The sequence below is a fragment of the Eulemur rufifrons genome, chromosome 7, assembly GCF_041146395.1.
Source record: "Eulemur rufifrons isolate Redbay chromosome 7, OSU_ERuf_1, whole genome shotgun sequence".
Classification (NCBI taxonomy): domain Eukaryota; kingdom Metazoa; phylum Chordata; class Mammalia; order Primates; family Lemuridae; genus Eulemur; species Eulemur rufifrons.
The window spans coordinates 136,295,772-136,310,393 of NC_090989.1; the positions used below are offsets into that span (position 1 = coordinate 136,295,772).

Below are 14,622 nucleotides of genomic sequence, written 5' to 3' on the forward strand. Positions count from 1 at the left end.
TCAAAAGGCTTACAAAAACCAACTAGAAATATTCAAAACTCAGGTAAAAAATACTATAAAGCTTCACTGAAGAAAATTAAAAGAAGACATATTCCCAAAGGGGGAGCCTCTATTGAAGGATAAAGAACAATGAGGAGGAATTTTTCCATAAGATAGTAAAACAGACCTTAAGGCAATCATAATTGGCACAGGGAAAGACATATGAAACAAAAAGAACTCATATAGATCCCAAGAATAGATTCATGTGTACATATATGAATTAGGATTAAATAAAAGGCCATTTCAGGTCAATGCCAAAAAGATTAAGAATTAAATAAATGTTGTCAGAATGATTGGCTAACCACTTAGACAAAAAGTAAAGTTAGAATCTTCCATCTCATCATTCACAAACACACAAAATATTCCAGATGGAATATATTTTTAAATATAAGGAGTAAAACATTAAATATATTAGACAAATATGGGAGATTTTGTTTAAAACCTTGGGATAGACAAGCTTTTATTCGATAAGATGTAAGAGGCAGGTAAAATAAAAAATTTAAATGTCTGTATGATAAAAGATAAAGTTAAAAGACATGTGAGAAATGCAGGAAAATGGTTGCAACATATATAACAAATAGTTAATATACAGAATATGTCAAGATCTCCACCAAATCAATATAAATAAGTCAATCAAATATAAAATGAGTATATGATATGAACAAAGTTTTCTAATAAAAGGAAATACAAATAGTCAATAAAACCTCACTAATAGAGAAATATAAATTAAAGCTATATTAAGATAACTCTCTTTGGCCTTTAGATTTGAAAAAATGAATGATTATTAATGTCCATTGTTGGCTAGTAAATGGAGAAATTGGTGGTCTTATACACTGCAGGTGGAAGTATAAATTGGAATAATCTGCTTTTAGAGGGCAATACGGAATTGTCTATTAAAATAAAAAATGCAAACCCTTTTACCCAGCATTTCTACTTCTAGCTATCCTTCCTAGAGGCACACATATATACTCAAATACATGAAGTGATAAGTGTGCAATAATATTTGTTACAATATTGTTTGTACTAGCCAAAAAAATTGAAAACAACTCAGACCTCTTAAGAGGGAATTAGTCAAGTAAACTGCTAGATTAATTCTATGAAATTCTATGCAGAGTTAATAGAACTGAGGTGACTTGATATGCATGAGCAGGGAAAGATCTCTAAGACACAGAACCATAATTGCAAAAAGTTGAAAAATAGCAACTGCTATGTTTATATTTAAAAACACAAATATGTACATACATAAGATCTGGAGAATAGTTCTTGAAATAGTTCATGAAAGGAATAAGTGTAGTTACTTTTGAGGAAGGATATATGTGAAGTTAAGGATAGCTTTATATTTAAGTAGAAAAATTAAATATTTCATCATTTTTTAGAGGGTAAAAATAGTTTCTATAATATATAAAAATCTAATCAATTAAAACCACAGAAACAGTAAAAATGCCAAGTAAGTCCTGAAACTATGTTATTTCTCTTTTAAAAATATAGTTTATATAATTCTTCTTTATTATATCACAAAAGGAAATTTACTTCTTTTCATTAGAATCAGGGAGATACTTCTTCCTCTAGGTATTTGAGCATGCTAGGTATCTGGGCATAAAAAATTAGAAACACATTTAAGTATTAGCATTAATGCAAAGATTGATAGAATGGAAGATAGTTTGGGAATGAAACTAGGAGAGCATTTAGCCTTAATTGGCTATATTAGCCATTTAATTACAGTTGACTTGGCTTAATAGAATCAGGTCTGAATGGAAAAATTATTTCATCTTCCTAAGAAGGCATGAGCAGGCTACACATTCCACAGCTACCTGCCCACATTGCCCCAGGTGAAAGGGGTTCTACTGTCTCTGGTGGCAGGCCCACAGTGCCACCACCACCGCAAACACCTGAGTATTCCAGCAGTGACCTGTAGACCACCTCACCTCTTCCTGTCACAGCCAGTGCCTGAAGGTACTACTGGCAGGCCTGAGGACAAGTCTGTTGGCACAGACTCACTTCCCCAGTACTCAAGCATGCCATTCAAGGGCATAGAAATTGCCCAATCATGATTATCACCAGTTCACTCCTCCCAGGGCCTGAGGTTGGGCTGACCAAACCTGCTAATACTACCACAGCTAACACCCAGGGAACCAGCCCACCCAAGCTGTCATAGATGCCACCAACACCAGCATGGACCTGTTGGGTTCCAGTGAGTTACTCCACCACTTCTACTGCCAACATGTATATCACATCAGCTACTCAGGGGCCTGGGAACCCATCCACATGCCCAGCCCATTGCTGCCACTATCAGCATCTGAGAAAGCCAGCTGGAGTCCCAAGAATTAGCCCTCCAGTAGCAACTAATACCAGTGCCAGCATAGCCACTCTGGGGTCTAAGAACAGACACACTTCATTCACCACTGCCACCATGGCAGCCCAAAGACTTTATACCTGGTGTCCAAGTCCCCAGCAAAACTTCACTAATAACTGTATCTTAAGCAACCAAGGAAATCATCAATATCACTGACCCTGTATATTGCTGAAGAAATTACACAGGGATAGCACTACTGCAGGCAGCCCAAACGAAAGCCAAAGCATCCTGTTCAACCAACAATATATATAAATTTTCAGTCAAAACTCCTCCCGTATGAAAGCAATTTAAAAAAAAAAAAATGGAAGAAAAGACTGTTATACCAGATGCACAGATATCAATGGAAAGACAAAAGAGACATGAAAAATCAAAGAAATATGACACTACCAAAAAAACAAAACAATTATCCAGCAACAGATTTCAATTGAAATGCTAATAAAAAAAAATCTCCCAACAGAATAAAGCTCTATCCCAAAAGGATTCACAGCTAAGTTCTACAAGACCTACAAAGAAGAACTGGCACCCATTCTACTGAAACTGTACCATAACATCAAGAAGGAGGGAGCCCACCCTAACTCACTCTGTGAAGCCAGTATCACCTTGATACCAAAGCCAGGAAAGGTTTTTATGTTTGTTTGTTTTTTGAAACCAAAAAAACTACAGACCAATAACCTTTATGAACATAGATACAAAATTCCTCAAAAAAATACTAGCAAACCAAATTCAACGACACATCAAAAAGACAATCCACCATAATCATCCCTGTGTTTCATTCCAGGGATGCAAGCATGGTTTAATATACACGAATCAATAAATGTGATTTACCACATAAACAGAAGTAAAAACAAAGGCCATATGATCATCTAAGTAGATGCAGAAAAAGCATTCGATAAAATCCAGCACTCCTTCATGGTAAAAATCCTTAACAAACTAGGCATAGAAGGAACATACCTCAAAATAGTAAAAGCTGTATATGACAGATCCACAGCCAACATCATATTCAATGGGGAAAAATTGAAAGCATTTCCCCCCAGAACGGAAACAGGACAACAGTGTCCACTGTCACCACTTCTATTCAACTTAATACTGGAAGTACTAACCACAGCAATCAGGCAAGAAAAGAAATAAAGGGCATCCAAATTGGGAAAGAGGAGGCCAAGCTATCCCTGTTTGCTGACATGATCTTGTATCTAGAAAACCCTAAAGACTCTACCAAGAGACTCCTAGAGTTGATAAATAAATTCAGCGAAGTCTCGGGTTACAAAGTCAATGTGCACAAATCAGTAGCATTTCTATATACTAATAACAGTCTAACTCAGAGTCCAATCAAGAACTCAATACCATTTACAATAGCTGCAAAGAAAATAAAATACCTAGGAATATACTTAACCAAGGAGATGAAAGATCTCTACAAGGAGAACTACAAAACACTTATAAAAGAATTCACACATGAGACCAAAAAATTGAAAATTATCCCATGCTCATGGATTGGAAGAATCAACATCATTAAAATGTCCATAGTGCCCAAAGTGATTTATAGATTCAATGCAATTCCCATCGAAATACCAACATCATTTTTTCATGGATCTAGAAAAAAATAATCCTAAACTTCATATGGAACCAAAGAAGACCACAAATATCCAAAGCAATCTTAAACAGAAAGAACAAATCTGGAGGCATCATATTACCTGTCTTCAAATTATACAGGCTATAGTAACCAAAACAGCATAGTACTGGTATAAAGGTAGAGACACAGACCAATGGAACAGCATAGAGAACCCAAAAATAAAACCATATAGCTATGACCAACTGATTTTTGACAAAGCAGACAAAAACATACACTGAAGAAAGGATGCTCTGTTCAATAAATGGTACTGGGAAAATTGGATAGCTACATAGAGAAGAATGAAGCTGGATCCTTATCTCTCATCATATACAAAAATTAAGTTGGATTAAAAACCTAAATGTAAGACCTGAAACCATAAAAAAAAAAAAAACGCCTGTAGATATTGTCCTAGGCAAAGAATTTATGAGTAAGACCCCAAAAGCAAATACAGCAACAACGAAAATAAATAAATGGGACTTAATTAAAAAACGTTTCTGAACAGCAAGGGAAATAATCAACAGAGTAAATAGACAACCTGTGGAATGGAAGAAAGTATTTGCAAACTATACATATTCAGAAACTATAAAGGCTAATATTTAGAAACTATAAAGAACTCAAGTCATCAAGAAAAAACCAAATAACCCCATTAAAAATTGGGCAAAAGACATGAACAGAGTTTTTTCAAAAGAAGATGTACAAATGGCCACATGAAAAAATGCTCAACATCACTAATCATCAGGGAAATCAAATTAAAACCACAATGAAGTTACCACCTCACTCCAGTAAGAGTAGCTATTATTAAAAATATAAAACAACCACAACAATAACAATAGATGTTGGCATGGATGCAGTGAAAAAGAAACACTTATACATTGTTGGTTGGGATGTAAATTAGTACAACCTCTATGGAAAACAGTATGGAGATTCCTTGAGGAACTAAAAGTAGACCTACTGTTCAATCCAGCATTCTCACTAGTGGGGTATCTACCCAAAGAAATAGAAGTCATTATATCAAAAAAGCACCTGTACCTGAATGTTTATTGCAGCACAATTCGGAGTTGCAAAGATATGGAATCAACTTAAATATCCATCAGTGGACGGGTTGATAAAGAAAACGTGGTGTTTATATACCATGAAGTACTATTCAGCCATAAAAATAATGCAATCATGTCTTTTGCAGCAAAACGGATGGAACTAGAGGTCATTATCTTATGTGAAACATGCCAGGCACTGAAATTCAAATACTGCAAGTTCTCACTCAGAAGTGGGTGTTAAAAAATGTGGACACATGGATGTAGAGAGGGGAATGATGGACAGTGGAGACTTGGAAGGGTGAAGGGATGGTAGGAGGTGGAAATGAGAAATTACTTATTGGATACGGTGTACTTTATTCAGGTGATGGATACCCTAGGAGCCCTGACTTGCCCACTACACAATCTATATATGTAACAAAATTGCACATGTACCCTATACATCTGTATAAATGAAAAAAAAAGAATTCTGAACTTTATGAAATAAATTTTAAAATGTAAAAACAACTTCCGTAACATGTTGAATGCTCATTCTATTTTTTAGACTCTGGCAGAAGTTTGCTACCCTGTATATATATCAGAATCACTTGAGGGGTTTTTATAAGAGCTAATTCTTGGACAGTAGTCCCAGATATTCTTACTCAGTTCATCTGGGATAATTCTACAACTTCTGCCTATTAAAAATGCTTCCCATATTATTCTAATGAGCAACCAGTGCTGGGAACCGGTGGATAAAACATTATAATTTTTCTAGTTTCATATATGATCATTCCAAGTTTTGCTTAACTTGAGGTCATTTTCTAATTTGATAGTGCTTTCTACATTTTATAATCATGACAGTATATTTCATTGTAGGGAAATCACCATCATAACATCTTTAAGAATAAAAAATAATAATAATAAACGAAGCCACTCCACTCTTTCTTTCTTTTCCCTTCCTATTCTTGTCACTTTCTTTTCTATAGACTAGAATAAATATTTTAGTGTGTCAATGTGTATAAAAACATGCCTGTTTTTTTTGATCTGTTAACAATTTTACTTTTAGGGATTTGTCATTTATATATGTAGACATGTATTATGAGAGCAGGAACCATATTTACCTTCATTATCACTCTGTTCCCATTGCCTGTGAAAGTGTCTACACTATAGTATACACTCAATAAAAATTTGTTGGCTGGATGGCTGACTGACCAAATTTATTTATTCAGTGTTCTCTATACTAATAATTGTGAGTATTCTAAATGCCTAACATAAAGGATATCACTAAAATAATTTTTGGTACATCTATATAATGAAGAACTGTGCTGTCATTAAAGATTGTATTGTAGAAGAATATTTCATGTAATTGAAAAATATTCACAATATCAATACAGAATATGCAATTAAATTCCTACTAAAAAGTGTGTACAAAATTCCAGTTCTGGCAATATAGTTTGCCATATCTGGCAACATAAATCATATGTTAATAACATGAATACCCTTGCCCTCGTCCATGCTACATATAACCAGAAGTGATAAAATATAAGAAACATCCTTGTTTGCATCACTGAGCCAAGGATATTTCTTATATTTTATCATTTGAGAAAGTAAGGAAAAATCACCAAAGAAGAGAATTAAAAACTAGAGAAGTTAGCAACTGAATTGCTGCTGCTTCTTTCCTTTGGGAGTGGGAAAAAGGGAGATGAGGGATGAGTAAGTGATAGAGCTCATAATCTAAGAGTTTGTGTTTTGATGGCTACTGATGACAAGAGATGGGATTTGGAGTGCTAATGAGGTGAGAAATTGGATCTGAAATAACCTGCTTATAACCCAGTCTCTCAAAGGGCTACACACAATGAGAGAGAGTAGATTTAAAACTTTTTTTAAAAATTAGAACAAAGGAATACAAAGAAACTTTTCTGCCTTGACATGGGCTCTGTGAATCCATCACCTCTAGAGAATTTGGGATTTAAATTTATATTACCTGTTTGCAATAGGAACTTGTTCACATCCAAAAAATTAATGAAAAATTGATCCCATGCCAGTGATGCTCCTAGGGCAGGTGGCAGAAGTAAATGCAAAACCTCCCTAAAGGAATACATCTCATCTCAAGCCACGAAGTATTTCTCAGATAAAATCTGTTTAAAGTTGAATTCACATTACAAAATTAGAGAAATTACAAGGAAGTAATCTACCAGGAGAGAGATTTGGCATACTCAGCTAACAGCATTATTACATCATATATACATAAGAAAAGGATGCTATGAAAAATATAATATACATTCATGAAAGAATGAGAATAGAATTCTATACATATAAAGGACTTTGAAGTTATAAACTCAGCAATAGATTAAACATAACTGAGAGGAGAGGAGTTGAAGAAATTACCATGAATATAGCACAGGGCAATAGTTAAACATGTAAAAGTTATTTTAAAAGACATTAGAATATAAAATCAAAAGGTCAACATATATCTAAGAGGTGTTCCAGAGGAGAAGAATAGAAAAAAAAAGATAATATTTAGAGAGATGACTAATGATTTTTGATAGCAAATGAAAGACAAGTCATGTAAATACAGAAGCACATCAAGCTCCAAATAGAATAAATGCAAACACATTTCAGTGAAACATCAAAATACTAAACATAAAGTATATATCTTAAAGACAAATGCAGTGAAAATCCAACCTATCTATACAAAAACTTCTCTACAGTAAAAATAGAAGACAACATTTTGGAATAGTTTCTTCAACATCCCGAAAATGGGCCAGGTGTAATGGCTCATGCCTGTAAACCTAGCACTCTGGGAGACCAAGGCAGGATCCCTTAAGCTCAGTTGTTCGAGACCAGCCTAAGCAAGAACGAGACGCCCCCCCTCTCTACTAAACACAAAAAATAGAAAAAAATAGCCAGGCAACTAAAAATAGAAAAAATTAGCTGGGCGTGGTGGCGCGTGCCTGTAGTCCACTTGACCACAGGAATTTGAGGTTGCTGTTAGCTAGGATGACACCATGGCACTCTAGCCTGGGGAACAGACCAAGACTCTGTCTCAAAAAAAAAAAGAAAAAGAAAAAAAAAATCTGCTAACCTAGACATCTATACTCAATGAATTAAACTGTCATTCAAAAGGACAGGCAAAAAAGAAATCTTTTTTCTCCAACAAAGGTAAAGAGAGTTGTTTACCACTCAGTATCATTACTGAAACAATGAGGGATCTGTCTGGCAGAATGAAATTGAAATTAGAAGAGAGAAAGAAATAAGCTGTAATAAATTATGGTGACAAAGAAACTGAAAAATATATGGAAAAATCTAAGTGAACACTGACTGTAAAAAACAATAGTGATGATAATGACTAATTTTGAGGTATAAATGCAAACAAGTACTATCATGTCAGAAAGAAATGACATAAAGGACAAGAAGGGCATCAGAGTTAAATTATTCTGTTATTTTGGAGAAATGTAGAGATGTTGATTAATTTAGACCTTGTTAAATCAGGTATTAAGGGTAGTATAAAGGGTAACTATTAAAATAATAGAAATGTCATATAAACTTCCAAAACCAGTAGAGGAAAGAAAGAAAATTATTTCAATACAAATTAGAAAAGGAGGAAACAAATAACATAATAAATAAAAGGCACAAAAAATGCAACTATATCTGTATCAAAATTAAAGTAAATGGACTAAACTCACCAGTTGGCAGATAATATCTCAGACTGGATAAAACCACAAATCCTAGCTATGTACAGTTTACAGGAGGCAGAGACCAAAACCATAATATTCGAAAGGTTTAAAGTAAAGGGATGGTATAATTGGGATCAAACCAATCAAAAACATAACTGCTCTTTTGATTGCTATGTTAATAGTGGACCAAATAGATTTTCATAGGCAAAGAGCATTATTAGGATAAATTGCATCATTACATAATAAGAGGAAGAATTCACTGGCAAATGTAACAAATCTGAACATGTATATATCTAATAAACAAAAAAACTGACAAAATTACATGAATAAATTGACAAATCCATAATTATTATGGGAGATTTTAACATAGCCCCTGTAGTAATTGATACATCATCCATTTTGTAGGGATAGAGAAAACTTTAACTGCACCATCATAAAACTTAATTTAAAATGGCTGATGCAGAGCTTGGTATAATGGTTAAATATAGACCTTGTGCCTTTATTGTACACATATAACATTCACAAGTATTGTAAATAGGCCCACAAAATGAAACAAAATCCAAAAAATCAATGTCATACAGATTACTCTTACCAAAATGCAATTACATTAAAAATCACTAATAAAAAGATAATCCCCAAATACTGATACTTCGAAATTTTGAAATATTTTTTAAAAAGTAAATAACTCATCACTCAAAGATAAAAAGAATGGAAATCGGATATTTAGAACTAATAATAAAGCAATACTTGGAGGAGAATGTATAACCTTCAATGCTCATATTAGAAAAGATTGAAAATGAATTAACTACACATCAACTCAAGAAGAGAAAAATAAGAGCAATGAAGAATGTCTAAAGGAAATGGAAAGAAACAAGGAAAGTTCAATTATTAAATAAATGGAATTCTAAAAAATAAATAAGGAGACTCAAATTCCAATTGTTTAGTAAGCTCTGACATGGAAAATGAAGAAAAAAGGGAGAAAGCATAAACAAATTTCAAAGTGACTTGGGCCGGGCGAAGGCAATATATGTAACCTAAACATTTGTACCCCCATAATATTCTGAAATAAAAACAATTTCAAAGTAAAAGAAACATAATGAGAAATATGGTAGATATGCTAAAATTCATAAAATTTGTGACAAAATAGGAAAATTCCTTCCTTAGGCAAAATTTCTAAAAAAGGGGGGCATTTTTTACTTCATTTTATGAGACTATTTTGATATGAAAGTCAAAGACAAAAGGAAAAATGAAAATTATAGACAAATCTTATCTATAAACATATGTGAAAAAATCTTTATTAATAAACTGAATATAGCAAAGTATATTAAAAAAACTCATCATGCATGACCAAGTAGGGTTTATTCAGAATACAAATACGGTTTATCATTCATAAATCCATTAATATGATATACCTAATTAACATATTTTAAAGGACAAAACATTTGTTCATTTCACTATATGCAGAAAAGCATTTGATAAACTTCCACACTACTTTATAATTAGCAAAAATAAAGTCTTTTTAAGTAAGCTGGTAATTGAAGGAAAACAACTCTTTGCAACCTTTTAATGGTCTCTACAAAAACCATACTCCCAACATTATACTTAATTAGTCAAATATTAGAAGCATTCTCTTCAAAATTAGAAAGAGTCTACTATCATGGCTTCTGGTCAATATTATACTTGTGTTAACCAGGATAGTAAGACAATATATAAGAAGTATTTAATGGAAATATTGAAACAGAAAGCAACAAAACTGTTACACACACACATTTAAGAAAAATACACCAAGTGTGAAGCGAAGGTCCAGCAAAGCTAAATGACCTGCCCAAGAATATACAGCTGGTGAGTAGTAGAGCCAGGAATTTTTCCCACATTATCTGGCTTCAAAGTCTGAACTCAACCACTTCTGCTCTAACTGACTGGTAACCCATCCGTTACAATCTCTGTTGCAGTCTTGTTCATTATAAATGTCCTTGTCAGTTAAAGAATTAACCAAATTAAAACAAATAAATATCATTAATAAAATTTTATACTTACCTTTCTACTACATTTGGTTCTTGCTGTTTTTAGATTTTTTTCACTCTTTCAATATGATAAAGTTTTACAGTGAATATTTTTGGTCTTTGTATGAATGGGTTGGTCTTTTTTATTTTCTTTGGATACATTCACATGGGTGGGATTAATAGATCAAAAATTTTGAAGTATGGCTATTGAAACATATTGGCAAATTTCTAAAACAATTTTCAGTGGCTCTGCTAAGGCATATGACAAATAAGTATAAGTGAGTTTCTATATATATGATTAACTCACAGATTAAAAGGTTCTTTAAATGGTGCTTATGCTTGGATAGTAGGGTTTTATTAATTCATTAATATGGTGCATCAAAGACTTTTTTAACAAGTAGGCTTTGTATTGCAAAATAAGTTGCCAATAATTAGTTTCACTTTTCTTTTAGTTATATTAATTTATTAGTATCTATATTACTATCCAAGCTGGAATTGAGGGGCTTAATTATATAATTCTAACTTTTTACATGTTTCAAATTTTCATAACAAAAAAGCTCTGAGAAAAATTTAAATTAATAATGAATAAAAGGCAAAACTATATAAACAAAATATTCCTTTGTTTAAAAATTTCAAATGTTAATATGGTGAAATATTTTGTTGCACTTGATTTTCCTGAGAATTGGAAAAAGAAAAGGATCATGCTGTATATACACCCAAGAGGCAGTACAGCCTAGTAAGTAAGATCACAGAATTTAGAACCAAACTGCTTGCATTTAAATTCCAACTCTGCCATGTACTAGCTCTTAGATCTTAAATAACTTTTCTTAGCTTCGGTTTTCTCTATAAAAAATGGGCATAATGAAGTTGTTAGGAAGACTGTATGAGCCATGCACATAAAGCACTTAGAATAATACCTGGTGCATAGTCAGCATTCAGTGAGGCTTAGCTATTATCATGGCAAAAAGGTATTGGATATCTACCAAATGTGTCCTATGTAGTAGGTTAATAGAAATTATAGTTAACTCTACTCCTCTTCTGCTCCATTGTACTTTTCTTATTTTTAATTTTTGAGCATTTTATGCTCAGAGAGATTGACATTTCTTTTTTTTCCCCTTCATTTATGGGTAGGTAGAAACATAATATGTTCAACATATATAGCCTTTGCAGGATAGAAGGGGGGTAAGCATAAAATATATGAAAGAAATTTCTCTGATTTTGGTCTGAATGTTCTCTTCTTATATCCTTATTCTTTTATTTTCCTCTTTCTTATTGTCCAGATTAAATACGTTAATAGAAAAAGAAAAAAATGGATGGTAAGATAATTGAATATTGTAGCAGTGCGATGGATTCCTCGGTGGAAAACAACATGTATGTAAACAAAATGTGGGTTCAATGTGAGAATGAAAGTTGTTTGAAATGGAGATTGTTGTCAAGTGAGGATGCAGCCAAAGTTGATCATAATGAACCATGGTACTGCTTCATGAATGTTGACCCAAGATACAATGAGTGCTCTATTTCTGAAGAAGAATTTCCTGAAGAGTCTCAGCTTCATCAAAATGGACTTAAGATTGTCTATTCACAGCTCCCTCTTGGAAGCCTGGTTTTGGTAAAATTACAGAATTGGCCAAGGTAAGGTTTTTGTTGTTTTATAATAAACTGTTGAGATATAGTCTTGCTAGGTTTATGAATTTTAAAAATCTTTTCAAAGAATCAACTTTATTCATCTTTCTTATTTATTGATTTCTGATCTCATCCTTATTTTCCCCATACTTTTTTGGTTTAATTTATTCTTTTTCTAGTTTTTTAAATTGGAAAGTTAGGTAAACTAATTCACATCTTTTGTTTCCCTCCCAGTACAGGCAATTAAAGCTATAAATTTCTCTCTACTGTTTAGCTATATCCCACAAATTTATTATATTTTATTTTATTTTTATTTCAGCATATTATGGGGGTACAGATATTTAGATTCTGTATATAATTTTGATACATCGTGTTTTACCATTCAATTTGAAATATTCACTGATTTACTTTGTGACTTCCTGTTTGAAATGCGTAATTTAGAAGTGTGTTTTTAAATTACCCAATATTGCAGGATGTTACTGTATTTTATTGGGTTCTAATTTAAATCTCTTATAGTCAGTTCCACTTAATCTTGTTTTATGGCCCATTGTGGGTCTTGTTTCAATCTTCTACATGTGGCTATTCAATTTTCCCAGCACCATTTATTAAAAAGGGATTCTTTCTCCCAGTGTATGTTGCTGACTATTTAATGAAACATCAGATGGCAATATGTGAGTGGTTTTGTATCTGGGTTCCTTCTTCTGTACCATTGGTCTATGTCTATTTTTGTGCCTGTACCATGCTGTTTTGGTTACGATAGCCTTATAGTATAGGTTAAAGTCTGGTAAAGTAATGCCTTCATATTTGTTCCTTTTGCTTAAGGTTGCTTTGGCTATTTGGGCCCTTTTCTGTATTTTTTTTTTTATGTTATTACACCATAGGTACACCATAATTCTCTGGTCTTGATACAGTAGCATTTCTTATTAGCCAAATGTTTGATAAGAAATGCATTTTGTTATTTTAGTAACTTGACTTTTGTCTATGGTGTAAAATACACTTTCTTAAATTCATCTTATCATAGAGCTGGAGAAGACCTTCAGAGATCATGGAATTCCCCCACTCCCATATACAAACCAGATTCTTATACACACGCCGTACGCTACACACTATACACACTTCATTACCCTTTACCAAATGGTTATTTAGGCTCTTAACTAGCTAAGAAATATAAGTTATGAGGCTGAATATTCCATCTCTGGGCTATTAACTCTTCTGAAGTCCTTTTGTTTCTTGAGTTGAATGTACCCTTCCTATGTTTTCATTTTTTTTAGTACTGGTCCTGCTTCTGAGCCATGACTATGATCTAGTCTAGTGGAAACATTCGGGCTTTGGCATCAGAAAGACCTCTTTTGAATCATGTCTTCACGCCTTATGAACAGTCTTCTTAAGAAAGTTGTATAATATCTCCAAGACTCAGTTTTCTCATTTAAATAAAGAAAATAACAAATACCTACCTCATCAGGTTTATGAGTGGACTTGGTGTGGTAAAGTCTGAAAGGAGTGCCGGCAATACTGACATTAACACATTGACTGTCACACTAGAAAAAAATTTTTTCCTTGGGGCTACAGTCTTTTTTTACAAAAATAGAATAAAAATTTTGAAAACAAAACGATCCTTTCTAATTTAATGAAAAATTTGTTATTGTTTCTCTGTGTGAGTTATATGCAACTGGAAAAATAGTTCTCGCGGCTCCCAAGGTGAAGACATATCTGAGTTACATATGCATCATGAGGCCCCGGGGCTCAAAACTAGCATGAGTTAAATAAAGCTCGCATGGCAGTTAACGTGTTAACTTGTCTCAGCAAAAGAGAGTTCTGTTCTCTTCCAATTCTACCCCACCCCAGACTTTTTTCAGGACAGCTTTTAAAATATGTCACGTTCTTCCTCAGTTCCTTTTATGATAACGTTAAATGAATTTTTCCTAACTTTTGCTATTTAAAATTGTTATTTTAAAAATATTGAGTGAATATATTACTAAATTCCAATTTTCTTAGTGCTAAATTTTTTTATTTGTATCTATAATCAGGAATATTTAAGATGATTGTGTACCTGTAAATTTTTTAGTTGTTTCAAACTTCCTTTTAAAACAGAATATTATAAAAGAAATAAAATGAATAATTTCCTAAGTGTGGATTTCCTCACTTCAGAGGTTTTTTAAGGACTTCTCTACTTTCCTGTTTAGACTCTATGTGGAAATACTGTTTTAGTTTTGCTTATCAGACCAAGTAAATCCAAAAGACAAAGTGGAAGAATAGAAAGGGACAAAAGTGGGAAATGAATACCCAAAGAGAAAAATGAAACATGAAAGAA

The 14,622-nt window shown here is 32.9% G+C and overlaps 1 protein-coding gene across 1 annotated transcript in view; it reads left to right on the forward strand.

The window, feature by feature from the left end:
• The window catches only part of ZCWPW2 (zinc finger CW-type and PWWP domain containing 2), a 140,969-nt gene that overhangs the window by 41,728 nt on the left and 84,619 nt on the right, over nucleotides 1-14,622 (forward strand). The window contains exon 4 of the mRNA XM_069472020.1: nucleotides 11,986-12,320. Within this exon, the coding sequence (XP_069328121.1) occupies nucleotides 11,986-12,320 (335 nt within the window). The remainder of the gene's footprint in view (nucleotides 1-11,985; nucleotides 12,321-14,622) is intronic.